The 22209-nt window shown below is 41.7% G+C and overlaps 1 protein-coding gene across 4 annotated transcripts in view; it reads left to right on the top strand.

Annotated features, from left to right (window-relative positions):
• The window catches only part of PLCB4 (phospholipase C beta 4), a 331632-nt gene that overhangs the window by 229163 nt on the left and 80260 nt on the right, over positions 1 to 22209 (top strand). For all 4 annotated transcript variants that reach the window (XM_032800134.2, XM_032800138.1, XM_032800137.1 and 1 more), the window contains exons 13-21: positions 1715 to 1823; positions 5111 to 5321; positions 5967 to 6060; positions 6731 to 6810; positions 7305 to 7389; positions 14822 to 14912; positions 15869 to 15964; positions 19743 to 19843; positions 21734 to 21769. In XM_032800134.2, coding sequence (XP_032656025.1) covers positions 1715 to 1823; positions 5111 to 5321; positions 5967 to 6060; positions 6731 to 6810; positions 7305 to 7389; positions 14822 to 14912; positions 15869 to 15964; positions 19743 to 19843; positions 21734 to 21769 — 903 coding nt within the window. The remainder of the gene's footprint in view (positions 1 to 1714; positions 1824 to 5110; positions 5322 to 5966; positions 6061 to 6730; positions 6811 to 7304; positions 7390 to 14821; positions 14913 to 15868; positions 15965 to 19742; positions 19844 to 21733; positions 21770 to 22209) is intronic.

Genomic DNA, 22209 nt, shown 5'->3' with positions numbered 1-22209 from the left:
TTCCCCAAATGGAAAAAAAAAAGATAATGAGCAGTGATCATGATGACAACAACAAAAATATTACTGTTAGTTCCCTGCAATAATTTTTTGGCTGTGATTGCTAAGAAGCATTGTTTTCCTTCTCCCATCTATTTTCTTCCCCTGTGTCACCTCTGTTCTATTTACGATTATCCGTGGAAGAGTGAAGCGGGGAAGAGCACTCTTCTTTAATAAGGGCCTCCCCTCCTCTTTCTTTCAGCTGTGTCAAATGATGCATTTTCACTAATGGTGCAAAGCTTGTCACGTGTGATTACATGTGGTCGGCTGTACAGTTGCATGCTAGTGTTGTGCTCCTGAGAGATGCTTAGCAAGGTGTGTCCTGCATTCAGCTGCTTACATTTCATATTTCATCTGAGATTTACTTAGATATCCAGATAGCCAACGTATCGTGAATTTAACTGCTATACTTCAGATGCTGTCGACTGCCAATAGCATTAATAAAAGGATGCTTCATTAACTGCATGATTAAATTGGCATTAGTTGTAATTTCTTAAAATAAACCAACTACACATGCCAATGTGTTGGTTGTAAAGAAGAGATCAGGTTGCTTATTTTTGATTGGACATGGCTTGATATTGAACAGATTACCAAAATATTTGTATGTAAGAAATTACAGCAAATGCTTATAGTGCCTTAGGTCATAGACATCCCACACTGTCCACTCCTAAATTATTGGTCAGCAATATGGGAGTGGCCTATGTTACATTTATGAATGTAAATTACAGCTTCAAAACTGCACCTACCTGGGTAAAAGAGTGTTTCCATGGTCATATTTGTTCATTTGTTTTGCTTTTGCATCTGCTTACATGCCACTATTCAGTTGAATTATCTTTTTAATGGAGAATCAGGCACACAGTGTGCAGCTCTAATCCAGTTTGAATAAAAGTGAAAATCGCATTGCACACTCTAAAGTGAATGTGTCATGAATCAGGCCTTTAAAGATTTATTGGAAGTCACTGATACCTAGAATGCCTAGATACAGTCCAAACAATATTTATGTATGACATTATGAAATCCCTACATCATTAATTGCTGTACATTTTGGGATGATACTGTGAAGATGTTTTTTAATGGTTTACATATTTCCTCTATGATCCTAAAGTTGATTTTTCAGAAAGTTGAATGCCCCAGTACTTATACGATTCACAGAGATAGTTGACACTAGTTAACATATTTCTAAACGCAGGTTTTGCATAGAATATTTGTAGCAACTTTTTATTTTGTTAATGTTTATTTTAGTCATCCATATTGAAGACACAAGTTTTATGAAGGAATAATTATGATACCATCAGTCAGGCCCATCAATTTGCATGACCTACATAAAAGATTTTTGAAGAAGGAAGAGGATTTACCAAATTATTAAAGGATCTGCTGTTAATTGTCAAAATTTTATTGTCACATACGCCACATGCGTTATTTTATTGTAATGAGTAAATAGCAATAATACGTGTTAAATGATTGCACTGTAGTATTTTCCTGAGCAAACTGCCTGTTGTTTTCATAGATAACTAGATTTAAATTTATACAATGCTGAAGTTACAGTTGGGATATTCTGTAAGTTCTAGTTTAAAAAAATTGTCCAGCTCATTCTTTCTCATCTGCAGTAATGAAAAGTTCTTGGAATACAGCCTTGCAGTAAGTAGTCCTGCTAAATTATGTTATTTTCTAACCTTAGCATCAACGAGATCCTCGTCTGAATGAAATTTTATTCCCGTTCTATGATTCAAAAAGAGCAATGCAGATAATTGAGACATATGAGCCAGATGAAGATTTGAAGAATAAAGGTAAACAAAGTGGGAATATCTGTGTATCAAAAATTAATACCACATTCTTTAGACACTTTAAATTTTAAAAACCACCTACGTGACTTGGGAGCCTATCCCAATGAGACTGAAGCCAGGTCTACACTATAAACTTACATTGGTGAAAAATCCACACCCCTGAGCAACATGGTTATACTGACCTAACCCCTGGTGTATATCGTGTTATGCCAACGGTAGGGCTTCTTTTACAGGTACATAGTAAAATGCTATGTTAGCTTTTACCAAAGCTATAGGGGTAAGCACCTTTGTGCTCTCCTAATCTTCTCTATGAGCTGCAGAGGCCAAAGGCATAACGTAACCCCTGGGGCTTGTCTAAATTGCAGCATCCTACTCTGTCTGCTCTAAGCCTCAGTTTTGCCCTGCATCTCTCCAGTACCGCCAGCTGCCTCTCCACCCCTGACATGCTCCTCCTGCCTTAGGCATGCTCCCTACACAAGGGATTGTGAGGAGCCAGTGGCTGTCTTACTTGGTTCCTGCGGCACAGGAAACAGGCCTTGACACCACTCTGGTCCTTCTACCAGGAGTAAAGCAGCTGAATGAGGGGTAAGGATCTGATCCTGTATATGTTGCTCCCAGTTTACTCTGCTGTCCTTTCATCACACTATCTGTTAACAGATTGCTTATGCTTTTTTGCTAAAATTGAACCTGGGAAGTGATGGTCTCTCCATAACTTCTCAGGGCACTCCAGTAAAAAAAGAGGAAGGCTTTCAGCCAATACACTGGCTATCAGATGGGCGATATCTCCTCTCAATAGCACAGTATTTCTTTTTTAAAAAATGATCTATAGGACACGCGAGGATCCATTGTTTTCTCGCGGTCATGGATTGGAATTTTGAAGGGTCCAATTCTATAGCCTATTTAGTTTTCATCTTCGTATGTACCAGAAACTTCCCTTACTAATTATTTCCCTTTCTTTTTAATCTAATCATATTGGTCACATGTTTAAGGCAGTCATGGATCTCTTGTCTAGGTGCCAGCATATTTCAAGTGTTTTCTCAAGGTATAATGATCATTATTTGCCCCTGTTCAGAAAGAGATGCCCCCATGTTTTGGGTGGGCAGGAGTTAAAGTAAGCCAGTAGTTTATGAAGATAGGTATTTTGCAGACAAGAAACTGTAGCTAGAAGCTGATGTCGGCATGAGTGTCTACACTTCTTTCATATTCTTTCAAACAATCATTGAGTCATGGTAACAACTTGAGCCTATTGTGTTAATTCTTTCTTTCTCTATTATTTGTACTGCGATGTATGTAAATGTGGACTGTCTCCTGCCGAAAAATCGATGGGGTTTTTCTGATGATGATCTTTCTTTGGTGGGGTTAGTTCATGCAGGTTTCACCCCAATGGAATTAGTGGGAGAAGGGGAGGAATTGGCCCCAGAAGTTACGGATCCTGAATATAGGCAGGTCATTCATCTGGCTTTAAACCATACTGTCCTCTTGTTGGGTGATTGCTCCCTAGTCCAGTGTAGAGACAAAACCAGACTAGATTTTGTCCAGTATCAGAAGGGGATGACATTTTGAAAAGCACATCATTCCGCCCCCACCAGTGTGACCTTGCATGCACCATCCATGTGAGGTCATGCTGGCAGGGACAGGTCCACACCAATCCTGGAAGTACCATAATGCCTTGTATTCTGGGAATGCATGCGTAGCCACCCAATAGCCAATGGAGGCAATGGCGTATCTCTATGGTGCCTGTTCTCTGCAGTCCTTTACAAGACCCCCTATTCCATAAAGCACTTAGGCACTTGTGTGCACTGAATAGCACTGTGTGGGAGGCAAGACCTTGTTCACTGACAGTAGCTGTAAGAAACCAGTCCTGCCTTGGTCACCGTACAGCAGGGGTAGTGAATTATTTTTTTGTCAAGGTGTAGTCAAGGTCCAGATTCCAGAAAAAATCATTAAAAATAACAACAACAATAATATAAGTAAATAAAAAGATTTGGGGTCCATTCAGAAGCAGCTGGTGGTCCGGATTTGGCCCACGGTCCGCCTATTGACTGCTCCTGCTGTACGGTAAGGATCAGTAACTAGGAAGAGTCAGTAACTAGAACTCAGCCCTTCCTCATGTGCTGTACAGCACATGGATGGCTCAGTAAGTTCAGGAGCTCTGTGGGAGAGCAGTTATAGACACTTTCTCCTTCTAGGGGAGACTCTGCAACTCAGCTTCTGAATTATGTTATAATTGGGGCAGGGCTTCATTATTTTGCTAAAATCTTAGCAGATACCCACCAGCTATACATAGCAGTGATTTTTTTTTCACTCTCTTATACTTTTTCCTCCAGGCTAATCACGTGTCACACTTGGAGCTACTTTGTTCTGCTGTTTTTATGTTCTTACTGGGGAGGGAGGGTGTTAAATTTCTTAAGATGAGAATGTGTGATTTTTAATTTTTTTTCATTTTCTCCTAACTCAAAAGCAGCTGAAGGGATTTGGCTGTGACCAAGAATAGGAAGTTCAAAGCCTCAAGTGAGAATTTTTCACAAAGTTATGAGCAAGTGAAAGCTGAGGGGTTAGGGATTCTCTGTTGAAACAAAAAGGTCATGTGAAACAAAATAAAATTAGAGCTGCTGTGAGCTGTCCCTTGCCAATAACAGAGCTCCATGTCTGACATTAGGAAACATGAACTTCAAGTTCAAATTGCATTCAAATTGTGTAATGTAATGTTTAGATTGTTAACTGCCTACCTCCCCCGCCCCCACTCCTTTTTTTTTTTTTTTTTTTTTTAGCATGAGGCCATTTTTAACATAGATATCACAGGCAGATTCTGATCTGGCTTAAACCAGAATCTGGCCCCTCATCTTTTACAATTTCTAAAGCACAAAAAGAGGTGAAAGAAAGCATACTACGGACACTGTAGCCAAAGTTACTGTACACACAAAGTTCCATTTTCTTACATGGTTTTGTTTACACAGAAAATGTTTTCATTTTCATTGTCAGGAAGATAATCTACTGTATATACTTCAAACAGTGGGGTGGTTAGCAAAAGTTTAGAACCTTCAGTGTTTTGGAAATAAATCCAAAATAAATTAACTTGGTAGCTCATGCTAATAGAACCTTTGGATTCCAGCCTTTGAAAGAGTGGGAGAGTCTTGTACTTAAATTACTGTCTTTAATTTTCTTTCATCTGCTGTTATAAAATACCAGCACCTCTTCTGGGTAACAATGTCTGTGTTCCTTTAAACACTAACAATCTGTATTCTCTGCATAAATACAAAAAAAACATAAAGCTATTTTTTTCCTTCCAGGTCTCATATCAAGTGATGGATTCTGCAGATATTTGATGTCAGATGAAAATGCCCCAGTCTTCCTTGACCGTTTGGAATTATACCAGGAAATGGACCATTCTTTGGCTCACTACTTCATCAGCTCCTCCCACAATACCTATCTAACAGGCAGGCAGTTTGGCGGGAAGTCCTCTGTAGAGATGTACAGACAAGTGCTTTTGGCCGGTTGCAGGTTGGAAATACAGGATAATGGCTTTCATACTTAATATTGTTTGGGGGAAATCAAATACTTCATTTTATTTACCTCGGCAATTCTATATGATGCCATGTAAATATAACAAGTGTGATACATATGAAAAATATCATAAGTAAAATTCCTTTTTGTACAAAAACATATGGAAAGAGTAGCCTTTAGGAAGTTGTAGTATTGTGGGGGGAAGAGTGTGTTGGAAGATGTAGACTGCACACTTCTGCAGTTCAGAGGGATTTGTACTGTGCAATTAAGCCAATCTGCATTTACATGGATATTGGTTTATGACTTCCAGTATAACTACTTTCAGTGCATAGATATGGTATATCCAAATTAGCTAACGAAAGAGTAAATAATGGAGTGCTGAAAAAAAAACACTTTCACTCAGACATTTTGCACTCTCACACACACACAGTTTAATGTAATATGTCCATAGTTATAAAATCAAATTGAAATAAGAGTTTGTGTATTACAGTGTGAGAGGAATTGTATTGCTTCTAAAATTGCAATGTTATTTGTTGTAGTCTCTGCTCCTGAACAAGACCGATTGCTTGGAGTTTCTGTCAAATGGCTTGTGTATTTATTGAAATATTGTGGCAATTGACATAGTTGTTATTGGGTTTTTAGATGTGTTGAACTGGATTGTTGGGATGGAAAAGGTGAAGACCAAGAACCAATAATAACGCATGGAAAAGCAATGTGTACAGATATTCTTTTCAAGGTAGAATATATATATCATTGGTAACTTCACATTTATAAATCAAACTTTAAACCCAAATCCTCTCTTCAAAAATCTGAGAAATTTAGCTAGCAGGTAGGGAACTCTGCAGAGAGAAGGAATCCCACACCACAACACTGCATGCCTGGCACTACATCATAATGGAATGAATGATTCAAATGGGGTGGTTCCTATGTCCTGAACTCTTAAAAGCTTGCCTCTGCCTCACTACCTGTTCCCACCCCCCTCTGCATCAAAGCATGCAGGGAGCCCACTCAGGCCCTCTGCATAGTCTTTCCAAAACCTGCCACTCTTATGGACTCTGCTGCAAAAGTCCCCCTTACCGGTGGAAGGGACAGGCGAAACACAGGAGTTGTCCCTTCAGCCAAAATCCTCCTCTCGGACAGATCAGCTGTCAGATCCCTATGTCTCAGAGCAGCACTGAGTTTGAGGCTTTTGCTATCACCTTCTTTCCACAGATGAAGAGGGAGTTTTTTAAACATGGCATGCAAGGTAGTGAGTAGGAGTAAATAGAGAAATGAAATAGACACACTTTATTCCGTCTGTCTTTGCTTCATTTGCAAATCCATCATGTTCTGTGTCTGTAAAATATTTCTACTCATGATTGCCACTTGATGTGTTTTAACATGAATGCTTTCTTTGCATTTTAAAGGATGTCATTCAAGCCATTAAGGAAACTGCATTTATTACATCTGAGTATCCTGTTATTCTTTCATTTGAAAATCACTGCAGGTATAAAGTATATTCATCTTCCATTTTTAATAGTGCAATGAAAGAGCAATTGTACCTATGATAAGGCTTATAATAGTTCAACTTTACTTGGAAAACTTTGTAACAGGATTATGCAGATAAATTAGATTAGATGTCGCTTTGAAGAGATTCAGAGATGTTTGCTTTAATGCAAAGGTCAAGCTTTACGCTGGTTTAATAATGCTGTGATTCAGCAGTGAGTTACATTTGAAGGTCACATTAACTGAATAATATTTAATCAGCACATTACTTTGCTCTAAATAAATTCATGCATTTTAGTTATATTAGTTAGGTTTTATAAACACTTAAAAGTACTTTAAGTCTTGTAATTTTATTGTAAGTGGGCAGCAAATTACATGAAATACTTGTATTACTTCTATATTTACTTTTTTTGTTGCTGAATGATGGCTTGGGGTTTTTTGGGGGAGGGTTGACAGAGAGAATCTCAAGAAATTAACGAATGTCACTTTTTTCAGCAAATACCAACAGTACAAGATGTCAAAATACTGTGAAGATTATTTTGGCGATCTCCTTTTGAAGCAACCTCTAGAAACACATCCAGTATGTATCTTTAAAAATTGTGTTTATATCTTGGGTTAATTTTATTAGCAAGATATAGGAACTTGGGGTCACATCACCAATAGTGAAGAAACTTGTGTGCCTGGACCTAAGTTTTCAAACATCACTATTGATTTAGGGCTTCTCAGGTTTTGGGTGCTTGTCCTTAGCTGGTTCATTTAATTTCTTCTGAACAGGGATTGGTGAAGCCCTTCTGGCAAGGGTTGGGGAGCCATGTCCCCATGCTGAGTCAGGCAGGGTTGCCTGCCCTATAAAATAGATCAAGTGTAATTCCTTTGCTTGTGACCTCACCACCTCGTCTCTCTGTAGTTTCCGCTCATTGATGCTCTACTTAATGCTAAACTGTATTAATGCTAAAATGTGCAAAAGCCTTATTTAAATGAATCTTAGCCATGGCCGGCAGAGCATTACAGGATCTAATGATGAACGCATCTTGTGTGTATAAGCAAGCACTGTGGCCAATCCACAGCTAGTACAGAAGAACCCGGTGTCAGGAGTACACTAAGAACAGAAACAGAAGGAACAAAGCAACAAAATGCAGACAAAGAACAGCCACAAAGTTTGCAGAATCTCATCAACATGCCACTTCTCAATGCCCTAGAGAACTTCAGCTTTGACAAATCTTCACAATGGATAGACAGTATTTTGCAAGATTTCAGATTGCAAACAGACTTGAGATCATAGAAGATTAGGGTTGGAAGGGACCTCAGGAGGTCATCTAGTCCAACCCCCTGCTCAAAGCAGGACTAATCCCCAACTATATATATTTTTTGCCCTAGTTCCCTAAATGGCCCCTTTAAGGATTGAACTCACAAGCCTGGGTTTAGCAGGCCAATGCTCAAACCACTGAGCTATCTCTTCCCTATGTGTATCTTCTTTAATTTATGTTGTGGGAAAGCAAGCGAAGCATATCTTTAAATCCTTTGACTTCACTGCAGACTGTCACAAAGATAACTATGAAAGGATTCTGGCTATGTTTGATGCATACTTTATACCTCAGAGAAATGTGGTTTATGAAAGACCATGTTTTCACCAGCAAATGCAGGAACCAAGGGAAAATATTGAATGTTTTATAAGATCTCTGCATACATTGGCTGAAAACTCTGATTTGGAGAATGCAAAACATGAAAATATCAGACTCAGGCTGATTTATTGGGTTAACAGATGAAAAATTTTTCATAGCAGCTGAAATTGAAGAGAGATTTAACCCTAACCTCGTTACTTAAATAGCAAAACAGTCTGAACTAGTGAAACAGTGAAACCTGGAGAAACTTGACAAACTTAAAAACCTGTAGCTAGCTTAAAAACTGTGTTAAAAGTTATTATCATAAAACCCCTGAGGCAAGGAGAGAGAACTCCCAAGTTAACAGTGACAATTCCATCCTACATACACAATAAGTAGAAAAAGTCATATCTCAAGAGATTATGCATGTCAAGCCAGAGGCACATGATGTAATAAATGTATGAAATATGGACTTTTTGCAGCTGTTTGCTGCACCAAAGCAGTCAGAGAGTTGACTCATATCATGGACAACCAAGAGCCACTGTTTCTGGTATCTATTACTTGTGATGACATAGATAAGGCCTTGCAAATCTGCGTATATCCTCATCCACGGACATAGTTGTATTGTTTACCATCTTTCCTGATTGCAAATTAGATGCAGCTCCAAATTTTTGTATCTGTGCAGGGCTCTAACAGTGACATGGGTGCGAATGCAGATACATATAAACGGTGGAGTGTGGATTGCGGGTCGGATAGAAGTTAATTATCACGGATTCGGATCAGATGTGAATCCAAATTTTTGTATGCACACAGGGCTCTAGACATAGAACCTAACCTGGAGAGTGAAATTAAATATTCATGGCAAGACTATTGACTTTTAAATTGACTCAGGAGCTGATGTCACAGTCATCATGGAAGGGACTTGCAATCACATTCAGTCCTTCTCAGAGCAGAAGTCACAGCTTGACACAGCGTTGACTAGCCTTGGAGGTATACTGAATGGCTTGGATCAGCTCACCACAGAAACAACTTGCAAAGATAAAAGCTTTGCATTCTGAGTGAATGTGATCAAAGGATCAAAGATGAGTAACTTCTCAGCTGTAGCATAGCTGCCATGATGGTCCCGGTGAGAGAGGTGGAAGAACTTGATAGAGGATTAGGTGATATTGGACTTCTGAGAGGTTATCCAGTACAAATCAACTTAAGAGACAATGCTGAACCATACAGTGTACAAACACCCGCACCAGAGAGATCTTGGAAGAGACTAATTGCAGATTTATGCAAATTCAGAGACCATCACTGCCTGGTTATCGTGGTCTATTTTCCCAGGTTTATAGAAATAATGTACTTGAAAGACATAACATGTCCCAGTGTTGTTGAGAAACTGAAGTACACTTTTGCTCACTTCGGTTATCCCAGAGCAACTGGTGATGGGCAACTGACCACATTTCACTTGCAGCAGAATTTAACTCACTCTGAACGAAATGTCATTTTGATCTTATTACTAGCAGCCCACATTACCCACAAGCAAATGGAGAGGCTGAGAGAGCTGTACAGACTGCTAAGAAAATCCTACAGCAGAAAGATTGATTCCTTGCTCTTCTGAGTTACAGATCCACACCAATAACAGCAACTGGATAAAGTCCAGACCTGCTGATGGGAAGACAACCCGGCACTAATGTTCCACCTTTGGAAAAGAACCTATTTCCAAAGTGGCCAGACATGAGAAGAGTAGGCAAATCAGATTAAAAGACTACAAGAGCTTCTGAACATATTTTTACAACAGACATCACTCAGAGAATTGCCAGGTCTAGAACCTGGTGACCATGCTCATGTAAAAATGGATGGAGAAAAAGGATAGACAACTTCAGCTGTCCTTGTATACAAAAAATAAATAAATTCTGTACCAATATAGTATGTGATCATGACTGACGGTGGAGAGTTCAAAAGGAACCATTGACATCTACAATTTGTTCCTCAGAAAGAACAGTCAACAGATAAAATGCTACCAATGGTAGATTCAGAACAAGAAGATTGCAAACCGACCAAGGCCAGTCTTTGCAAGTAATGGACAGCCAGATGCTAAAGTGTACTATGCTGTTCAGCCCTTAGGAGGCACTGTGTAAAATACCTTATTTAAATGAACCTCAGTCAGAGCATTAAAGGAGCTAATGATGAACACATCTGATATGTATAAGCAAGCTCTGTAACCAGTTCATATCTGGTACAGAAGAACATGACAGATGCAAAGTAATTGATCATATGTGCCTGGAAGGGAAGGGTGTAGTGCCTTCAGCTGCATCTTGTATTTCATGCTTCATGGTCCAGATCAAGCTTTGGAATCTGGGCTGCTGTCAGTGCTGCATTAGGAACTGAATTGAATGAAAAGCTCCCAGCAGAAGCAGCAACTGGAGGACCAGTCAGGAGAACTAAAATCCACATGCATTTCAGTCTCATACATAGCCAGGAAATATAGCGGATGCTGGAGCATTCTTAACAGGCATGGCCTACCAATATTCAACCTTGGCCTAACCTATTTTCTAGGGCAGGGGTTCTCTAACTTCATTGCACTGCGACTCCCTTCTGACAACAAAAATTAATATACAACCCCAGGAGGGGGGACCGAAGCCTGACACCCAAGCCACACTGTCCAAGGGCTTCAGCTCCAGGCAGGGGGCCTGTAACCTGAGCCCAAAGCCCTCGAGTTTCAGCTTTGGCCCTGAGCACTGAAGCCCCGGGACCCAGCAAGTCTAAGCCAGCCCTGGCGACCCCATTAAAATGTGGTGGTGACCCACTTTGGGGTCCTGACCCACAGTTTGAGAGCCACTGTTCTAGGGTCTACATATGCTCTTCCTGGGCCTGCCCGCTGCTTTGCAAAAACCATTCAAACTCTCTGGCAGCAACCACTGAATGTCAGAGGTGAACAGCTGCTATCAGGTGCACCATGCTGCTGAAGGGAAATGAAGGCTGGCTGTACTGACATCTACTGAAGTTAAAACATATTCACTGCTGGTCACAGTTGATGATAACCTAGACTTCACTTTATCCTTATTGTACATGTTGAGATTGTTGTACATCAGAGGTGGGCAAACTATGGCCCGCAGGACCGTCCTGCCCAGACCCTGAGCTCCCAGCTGGGGAGGCTAGCCCCTGGCCCCTTCCCCATTGTCCCCCCTATCCCGCAGCTATGCCACTGCACGGGCAGTGCTCTGGGTGGCAGGGTTGCGCATTCCTGCCGAGCAGCGCGGCAGTATGTCTGACTCCGGCCAGGCAGCGTGGCTGCCAGACATGCTGCTCTGAGCAGCATGGTAAGGGGCCCAGAGGGTTGAATAAGGAGCGGGGGGTGCCAGGGGGCAGTCAGAGGACAGGGAGCAGGGGGCGGTTGGATGGGGTGGAGATTCTAGGGGGTGGACGGGATGGGGGTGGTTGGATAAGTGTGGAAGTCCTGGAGGGGCCTGTTGGGGGTGGGGGTGTCGATAGGGGTCAAGAGATGGGGAACGGGGGGATTGTATAGACGTGGGGTCTTGGGGGTCCTGTCAGGGGGCAGGGATGTGGATAAGGGTCAGAGCAGTCAGGGGACTGGAAGCAGGTAGGTTGGATAGGTGGTGGGGTCCTGGGAGCAGTTAGGGGCAGGGGGTCCCGGGAGGGGGTGGTTAGGGGACAAGGATCAGGGGAGTTGGATGGGTCAGGGGTTCTGAGGGGGGCAGTCAGGGTGGGAAGAGGGAGTGGTTGGATAGGGGGTGGGGGTCCCGAGAGGGGACGGTCAGAGGACAAGGATCGGGGGGGGGGTTGATAGGTCGGGGGGTCTGAGGGGAGCAGTCAGGGGGTGGGAAGAGGGAGGGGTCGGATAGGGGTCAGGGGCCAGGCTGTTTGGGGAGGCACAGCCTTCCCTACCCGGCCCTCCGTACAGTTTTACAACCCCAATGTGGACCTCGGGCCAAAAAGTTTGCCTACCCCTGTTGTACATGATTCCCTTGCTGGAATTGAATGATTTGAGTTCACTTAATTATAATGGAAAAGTGAATATTAGCTTGGAAGGATGTTGCATCCACATGCTGTTTGCCACCTTTGTTTGCTTCTCCTTGTATTTGGGAATCAGGGTGTGGTGGGTTGACAGTGGCTTCCCTCAGAGGCTGTTGATGCTGGTCCTGCACAGTGACCGAGCTGACCAAATGATGATTATTATTTTATGTGGTTGTTGAATACCTAGACACTCCACCCACTCCAGAGAGATCTGCCTCCCGGTTCTAGGATTCCTTACTAGCCCTGGCTGTATCTTCCAGTCCTAACTCACTTCTACCTCGATGTACCCCTTGTCCTTTTCAGCTGTGATCCTGGGTAACAGATCCTTCCCCCACCACCCAAATCTGTACTCCTGTGTGCGTGCTGAAGCTTGTACCATGGGATCCTGTTCTGTGCTCTGCACACCTCAGAGCGGGGAGTGATGGGCCAACAGATGGTATTCCTCTCCCTTCCCAATATGGAGCAAGTCATTTAATGATACTTAGCACATATGTAGCTTTTGGCATTTGATACCGTCCACAAACATCAAAGACATGATCCTACAAACCCTTACTGGCAGGTATAGTCCTTATCACCTGGCTAAGGACTACTCGCATAGATAAATCTTTGCAGGACTGTGCACTGGTTGCTGGAACCTCACAATACAGCGGTGAGTTAAGTTGGGTACATATTATTAGTCACATTTAGCAAATTAAGAAATTGATATTAGGGAACCGAGGTTAAGTGACTAGCCCAAAATCACACATGAAGTCAATGTCCGAGTTGATACTCCAGTCTCCTGACTTGACTGTTGCCAAGATAGTGTGGTCCTGTGCATATGGCAGTAGACTAGGAATCAGGAGAGCTAGGTTTTGCTCCTGCCTATGCTATTGATCTGTGGCATTACCTCTGTCACTTTGTTGCTCTTTCTCTGCCTCAGTTTCCCCTCCCACTCTGTGTCTTGTCTATTTAGATTGTAATTTCTCCAGGGAAGGGACTCCTTTTCTATTTATTGTACAGTGTGCAGATGAAAAAAATGCTTTATTTTAAAGCTATGTAACCTATTCCTGCCTTGTTTTCTCCATCTGTAAAGTGAGGATGATGATACTTTCCTGCAACACTCTTGCATTGTGTTAATTTTTGTGAAATGTTTTGTGGTCATCAAAAAATGAGTATTTTGTAAAATATTATTATTACTGATTAATTTTTGAGGTATTTTTCTTCTGGATGGTAGTCAGGCAGCACACCCATTCTGCCACTTATGAAAGCTATGAGCAGCAAAGAGAAAATGGTAGAGCAGAATTCAGTTTTCAGATGATTTGATAAATATTAACAGCAGTCTCTCTTACCAGTGGAGGTATACATTTTTTATCAGCCTGTTCTCTTTTTCAGAATTTAGCAAACCTTAATGTGCGGTGGAAATAATAGATGTCTAAACGTGTTTTGCTAAAAGGGGCAAGAGTAGTGATTAAACAAGACTGCAAGATAGGTAAACAAAATTAAAGGACTGCACATCAGCTGTGCTTTTAAGTCCAGAATGTGGCTAACTTAAGATCGGGAGGCTATCAAACATCATCCTTCAAAATAATCTGATAATACTGAACAGAACAGAGCAAAAAAGAGGGAGATTCTTACCTGAACACACAGAGATCATTAAAGAGCTGATATGAACCTTTTATTTTCAATATGTTATTGATGCTACAGAAAATCCTGAGCAGAAGAAGAAATGAGTGACTTTTTCAGTGTCCTTGCCTTCCTGTTGATATTTTAATGTAACTGTTGTTTTTATTCTGATGTATTCAGAACTTTTTGTGTGTGGCTCATTACAGGAATATGAGACAATAAGGAGTTTACAATATACAGGCCAAATGATCCCATCAGCTTCCATGAGCAGAGAGGGATGGGATCCTGTGCTTCCCATTTGGAGGGCGGGGATGGCCGCAGAGGAAGTGGAAGTCCTCCCTTTAGGTCATTGTCTCCATCTTGCCCTGGCTGCACAACAGCCCTTCCGTGGTTCTGCTTAGTCAGGGCTTGTCTCGACTACCGGGGTAAGTCGACCATAGTTACTTTACGCCCGCTACTCTACTAGGTCGACTTACTGTGGTGTCTTCACTGCGCAGTGTCAACGGTAGATGCTCTCCCGTCAACTTACCTTAATCTTCTCAGGGAGCTGGAGTGCCGGGGTTGACCGGAGAGCGCTCTGCCATTGAGTTAGTGGGTCTTCACTAGACCCGCTAAATCGACCCCGGCTACATCGATTGCAGCAGCATCGATCTCCCCGTAGTGAAGACCAACCCTCAGTGTCCTGGTCCTAAAGTCATAATCCAGCCCAGAATGTGTGGTCAGAGAGGTTAAATGAGAATATCATTGCAAATCATGCTCAATAAGCCTTTGTCTCCATTTTTATAGCTTGAACCAGGAAGACCCTTACCGTCCCCTAATGATCTCAAAAGAAAGATACTCATAAAAAACAAGAGGCTGAAACCTGAAGTGGAAAAAAGTAAGTAAAGTTCATTGAACCTTTAAATTAATACGAAAGTATGCACTTTAGATAACTGAATAATATTTTATCAAACTTTCCAAAATTATGAATATCCTGTATATTCACTATGCATGAGATTTTGTTTTCACTTGTGTTTCATATCAGTGGCAAAGTTTTGCCATCTGTATAAATGTGTAGAGATTATAAATATGTATAATTTGAAATGGAATTCTGGGTCCTAATCTGTGCTGTCCACGCTGAAATGTAACATAGATGGAATCTGTCGTAGAACAGGTGTGCTGTCATCATTGTGTTTTTCACACCTGCCAGGGTGAACTAAAACTGAAATGGAATTTCAAATGACTCTTCTTTTCTTGCCAATCCTGGTATTCTTCTGCTATGCATGAATAATGATGTTGAGGTATTCATGGTTCCTACGATAGCCATACTGATTGGCCCTGGACCTTCTCCCATTGAAGACAGTGGCTAAACTCCCATTGACTTTAGGATTGGCTCATACAGTGCAACTTACAAGCACAACTCAGAAATAACATAAGAGTCCTGCGCTATATTGAGGTAAAATTCCCATTCCAATATGGAATGTGTCAGGTTGTGAATGTGATCACCCATCTGTTACCCAGGACTTGCCCACAGCAGTAATATGTTTGATCCAAAGGCTCTTGAGGTCACTGGAAAGATGCCCCTGATCATTTTTTTTGATCCAGCATTGGTAATAACAGTTTTATCAAACTATCCCTAACAACAATGGGTCTCAAGTCCTTTTGTAGCAGACCTGACCCTAATTGGTACTGAGTACCCACCACTCCTGTTAAATTCAAGCCCCTGTCAGAATCAGGCCCTAGTTATTTAGCATTTTCTTCATGTAATTTGAGTTAAAATATTTAATTTTGGATACGAGCCATTCGTTACCTGGCTAACGTTTATTTTCTCTCAATTTTTTATTTTTTAAATAGAACAGCTTGAGGCACTGAAAAGTATGATGGAGGCTGGGGAAACAGCTGCTCCTGTCAATATCCTAGAGGATGACAATGAAGAAGAAATAGAAAGCGGTGAGGATTTAATAAGCTATGCTTTCGAGAGTTGCTTGCATGCTGGAAAAGGAGGGATGTGTACATATAGACATTTGCTACTGAACCTCAGTAGAAGCCTTTTAATATAACTGCTTCACTTTAACCTGCCGTATCCTCACAACCACTGTCTTTATAGGCTTCCCACTTGTAACATAAACTCATAAGTACGTTTTTTGGTTAGATTTTAAATAGTGACTCTGTGAACTTGAAGCCCACGTAAAATTAAAGAAATGAAAATGTTACAAAGCAAATAAGACCATTAGCAAAATAAGTTGTATTAACCCTTTCAGGTCTCATCTTTCGTTGCACCTGCTGTGCTGCTGTTGCCCTTGGAACATGGTTCTGCTTTTGATCTCATTTTATTTTGTTGATTTGTTTCTTTGCAATTTATCTCCAGGATAACCCTTTGAGATATCTGGGATGTGGGATTGCATACAGGGGTAGGATAACACAACAGCAAAAATACACCGAGGAAAAGCAGAGGTTAAAAGTGCTGCAGAAGAAGAAAAGCAGAATGAAGTTGTGAAGATATATGTATTGCAGTTGCATCTGCATCGATGGTCAAGTCATGTGTGTTAGTCTAAGTAGTTGAGAGAAGAGCATTGTGCAAAGTCCAGGAGGAAACCACGGAGCCCTTGCCAGTGAACGCAGTCTGCAGGAATGTGACCTACGTGTTTTATTTGGCCTCAGTGGGGGGAGTCACAAAGACCCTACTTATAGCCATTAACAGCCCATCTGATCACCCTCCATCTGAAGTGATTGAGCTTTACCTATAGAAGTTGTGGAAGGTCAAATCAGGGTGCTGGACTATTATATCTGTTATGAGATAAGCATTGATTGCATTTGAATATTGTTCCTTCTACCTACTTCACCACCTGGAGGTGATATCAGGAATTGTCCAAACAGGGTACCTTGAGCTAAAACAATGGATCAGTGGATTAAACACATCTTTAAATGGAGGGAAGGCGGGGCAGCAGGCGCAGGGGGAGATAGAAATGGCAGACTAGGATCTGCAACATTTTTATACAATTATGGGAGCTGATTTGTATTTCTTCCTCAGGTAAATTATGCATTCTAAACAAAAAATCTTGCCAGTATCTCTTGAAACTGCTAGTTTAATTGTTCAATTCATTATAAACACTACAAAAGAAGCTATTTCTCCCATGTGCTGAACATCAATCTTTTCTAACGTATTGGTTTGAATTTGTCCATCTATGTATTAATATCTCTCTTCACACATACAATATATTGCCAATGCAGTCAGGGAATACTTTAGATCCACGTCATTCCTGGCTGGCGACGGCCAGTGGGGGAAACACTGGGCCCATTGCTTATGGGATCGTCATTGCCTCTCTTAGAGAGGGCAAACTGCCTGTTGCTTTGAAGGAAGCAATAGTGCAGCCTTTGGTCATGTGTTCATTGTTGGATGCTGGCAATCTAGCTAATCACTGATGAGTATTGAATTTTCTTGGGCACATTTAGTAGAGACGGATGTGGTAAGACAATTTTTACAGTATCTAGACGCTGCTGATTTCCTCGAACCTGTCAATCTGGATAGGGAGTTGTCTTTGTCAAAGAGACAGCATTGGTCATGCTTGTCAGTGGTCTCCTTCTAGTGGTAGATGAGGACTAGGTCATTGTCTACACTACTGCTTAAGTCGATGTAAGTTATGTTGCTCAGGGGTGTAAAACACCCACCCTCCTGAGCAACATAACTGACTTAGGGTGGTGTAGACACCATGTTATATCAGCAGGATACGCTTTCCCATTAACGTAGCTTCCGCTCCTCATTGAGGTGAGAAAACTCTCCCATTGACTTATCACGTCTTCACCAGACCCACTAAATTGACACCGCCGCATTGATCACAGCGGCACCATTTTAGCCCTGTAGTAAAGACAAGCCCTAGGTGTCCATGCTGGTATTCTTAAACCTATTGGTTGTCTTCATTACCATAGATCACAAGATGGTGTTGATTTGCCTGCAGATTCTGGTGGGAGTAGAGGCAGCTGCTCTTCACTGGTTCCATTCCTTTCTCTTGGAGAGATCTCAATGGGTAGCTGTGGGCAATTGCTCCTCTTTCAAAGCTCTCAAAAGCGAGTTGCTGTAAAGTACCATTCTGTCACCTGGTCTGTTCAACCTGTATCTGGGGCTGATCAGAGGGTTAGCAACAAGGTGTTGGGTGCGTTGTCTTCAGTATGCTACTGACACTCAACAATGTGTGTCTGTCTCATCCAGCTTGAACAATGTGGTTCCATGCCTCAGCCCATGTCTAGCTGAGTTTGGAACATGGATCAAAGTGAGCTGGTTGAAGTTCAGCCCAGACAAGACTGAGGCAATGAGTCTGTCAGGGAAAGCATCCAGAGGAGATGGCAGAGGTAATATCCGCCTCTTACGCTGAGGCAGTACATCTGCCATTAGTTACTTGTGTTTGCAACTCAGAAGTGATTCTAGATCATCAGCTGCTGTGTGACATTCATATTACAGCAGTGACCCACTCAACTTTTACCATCTGCACCTGGCTAGGAGGCTGTAAACCTCTCCTTTTGGATGTGGACCTTGGTGTTATCTTTTTTTGTTACCTCGTGATTGGACTGTTGCAGTGCAGTCTACACAGGGCTGTACCTTTAAATCATTTGGAGACTGAAGGTGGTGCAGAGCACGGTGGCTCACTTATTCAGTGGGGCATTGTGTGGGGAGTTTCTGACATCAGGATCTGCACTGGCTGCCTGTTGGTCTCTAGGTTGAGTTTATGGTTTTGGATTATGACGACCTGTAAAGTCCTAAATGTCCTAGGACTGGCCCATGTGAGGGACCATCTCTCTCCCCATGCCACAGCTGCCTTCAGCAAGATGCTTGAGCTAGACTCCCCTTGTTATAAAAGAGAAGGGCTGGTTGTCCATACATTCTCTGTGAGTGGTCAGGAGTCTGAAACTTGCTCCCTCACTCAGTCCGAAGTATCCCAGATCTGGTGACCTGCCAGCCGTGCTGCAAAAGACACCTGTTCAGCAGGGTTTTGGAGTGGGCTGAGGGTGTTTCTTGGATGACGAAGGGATGGAAAGAAAGTTCCGTAACTGGCTGGCTGGGATCCTGTTGAAATGACTACTGTAATGCTGCTGGGATTTTACTGTATTAGTAATTATGTGTTAGGGCACCTAGAGGCTTGGATAGGCATCTTTTTTAATTATTTAAATCTAAATAGATAAATACATTTTAAAATAGTCTGTACATAAGAGACCATATTGGATCCTTAGAAGCCACTAACAATTTGTTAAAATAAATGAACGAGATCCATGTATAAAAGAGAATGTATAAAAGGAAAGAGAATGGGTGTACGCATATGAGAACTCAGGTCATGGCACCAAAACTTTTGAATTTATATTTAAAGAGCCCCGGCTTCATTTCATTTTTGTTACCCCAGATCCATGATTTTTACATTTTCCTATGACAAATTCATGAATTTTCCAAGAATGTGCTAAACTGATCTCTCAGTATCTACATCTGAGCCACAGGTTTATTCTTACACACCATTTTACTGAATGGGGGTTAGTATTTACTAGATAAAAGCTAGTAAACCAAGGAACCTGAGGTACTTATTTTAAACACTCACTACTTGTTGGAAATCTTTCTACCTCCTTAGTTTTACTCGCTTTAGAAAATGAGCCAATTCAGTGGTGTGATGGTTTTTGAACTGGTTCCACACAAATATCTGCTGCTATGTTTTTCATGCTCATTTCCTTCCTTTTCGTTATTGTGTAGCTGAGCAAGAAGAAGAAGCCCATCCAGAATTAAAATTTGGAACTGAGCTTTCTGCAGATGACTTGAGTCAAAAAGAAGCTGTTGCCAATAGCGTCAAAAAGGTAAGTTTGCTTCTGACATATGTTCATGTTGGAAGATTTTTCCATGGAGATGGCTGGGCAAGACCTTTCATTTTGCGGAAGAATCACACTATGTGTTAGTTATAGGAGAAAATACAGTCTGAATCACACAGAGATTTTTCTAGCAGAACTGCTGACACTTAAATTCATGGTGATATAAAATTTAACAAGCCAAAACCTGCTGTGCTTATTCAAGCAAAACTCCTATTGTAGCAAATGGGAGCTATACCTGGGAAATCATTGTGCACAGATTACAGGATATGGCCAAAAATTGTTAGACATGGCTGCAAACAGTTTCATGCCTACGTAGCAGTACCTGGCTGTGAACTGTGTGTCACAATTTAAGAACTGTACTATGGGGTGAATATCAGCTTCGTCGCTCCTGTACTACTCCTGGTGTGGCCTCAGCCCATTCCTTATCTCAGAGACTTCCTCAGTTATTTTTGTGCCGGGCTCTCTAAACAGTAGGCACCCACTACCACTTGCTGTGCATTTATGAAACAGTGAAATAGATTGGATAGTAGGAAAATATCCCCAGTTGAAGAGGATAGCACTGGGATCTCAGCAGGTAGAGTGGGCACAAGGGCTTATTCTTCCACTGGTACTTATCACAAATATTAGGGTGGGAAGAGACCTCAGGAGGTCATCTAGTCCAACCTCTGGCTCAAAGCAGGACCAACCCCAACTAAATCATCCCAGCCAGGGCTCTGTCAAGCCGGGCCTTAAAAACCTCTAAGGATGGAGATTCCACCACCATATCATAGTGGTTTGACATTCTGTACTTGGTAAGCGAACATTACTTGGTATAGCACTTGTCCGTAATTAGATATAGTACAGTGGAATTGAAAATTAAGCTATGCTGGCTCCCAAGGCACCAGAGCCTGCTTGCCACTGAGGTACTGTAGCATTCTCCTCTGTCATTGAAGCATTCTAGCCTTCTTCTCTCCTGCATGGCTTGCTGTGGCTCTTGTTTGAGATAGAAATACTGATTGGTGAAGTTTTCCTTGCTGTACAAACTGCCTTTCACAACCTGTCTCTCAACAGTATCACAAGTCATCAGCGCTGCCTGTTTGCTTTGTCTTTGATTCAGCATTCTTGCTTCTTCAGGACCTTTTACGGAGCTTCCGAATGAACTGCAGATTTTCCTTCTCTGCTGTAGGGCTGTTTTGCTTACTGAACTAGCAGGCCCCCAGCTGCCCTCTTGGTTACTCCAAGTGGTCAGCCATCCTCTGCATGAGCCCCACTTTGCACCCTCATTGATCTATGGCTTGGCAGTAAATTGTGATTCTCTCTGTACATACAAGTCACAATTTTCCTGTCTTAAGGTTCTCAGTGGTAGCAGCTTATAATTGAAGGAAGAAAGCACAGGGAGTCACTCAGCGAATGGAACTCTAGTGGCAAGTAACCTTGCAGTCTCTTGGGGCAGATAGCAGCATTCATCCACATTTGGACATTTTCAGCACGTAGCACAGAGCAGCTGCAATCCTTATATCTTCAGATGCCCTCAAAGTCTAGACACCCTGCGTATAGGATGGCAAATGATCTTCCATGTGGTCGCACTCTCTCTCAATCTCTCCCCATGAGCTTTTGGCCATTCTCCGCATGATACTACAACTAGGTTCGGACTTAACTGCCTGATGTCCTCCTTCCTAGTACCATTACTTGAAGCTGTATCGTTCCACCCCTTTTGTATATGAATTTGGAAGATACTGCAAACCTTTGAGAGTTAAATGACAGATGAACCATATAATCAATTGGAAGGGGATATACTTTTTGCCAAATGCATTAACCATTTGAGGGTTTTCTTTTATAACTAGGAGTGTTTCATATTGCAGTTTCTTTGGGTAATGTGTATATATATTTTTTCCTTAGGCTCTGGAAGATTCTGAACAAGAAAACAGTAAAAAGGTGACACATAGGATGTTTTGTAGTTTCTATTATATTTCTTTATATGTAAACATTTTTATCTACAATACATTCATAATTGTATAACTATTTTACACTCTATTTCTTTGCACCTTATGGCTCTTTTCTCCTTGTAATGATGGCCAATAGATTGCAGTTCCATCTCCCCCACCCCCCTTATTCACAGGATTTTGGGGGAAATCAGTGGGATAATACTAATGGGGGACAAACAAGGATGTATGACCTGCCCTCACTTAGAAATATCTGATCCCAGTAGAAACTACTACACCCCAATCTCATGTGCCTGGGAACGTGATTCCTTAAAACAGATTGACAGAAATCACGCCAACTTTTTCCAGCTCCCTTCATCCTGCTCCACTTTATTTATCTCTTTCTCTGTTTTTTCTTTTTCCTCCTTTTTCTTTCCCTTGGGATTTGTGCAT

The sequence above is a fragment of the Chelonoidis abingdonii genome, chromosome 3 (genome assembly GCF_003597395.2).
Source record: "Chelonoidis abingdonii isolate Lonesome George chromosome 3, CheloAbing_2.0, whole genome shotgun sequence".
NCBI lineage: Eukaryota > Metazoa > Chordata > Testudines > Testudinidae > Chelonoidis > Chelonoidis abingdonii.
The sequence above is the reverse complement of the archived record's forward strand: the minus strand, read 5'-3'. Positions and strand labels throughout refer to the sequence as shown.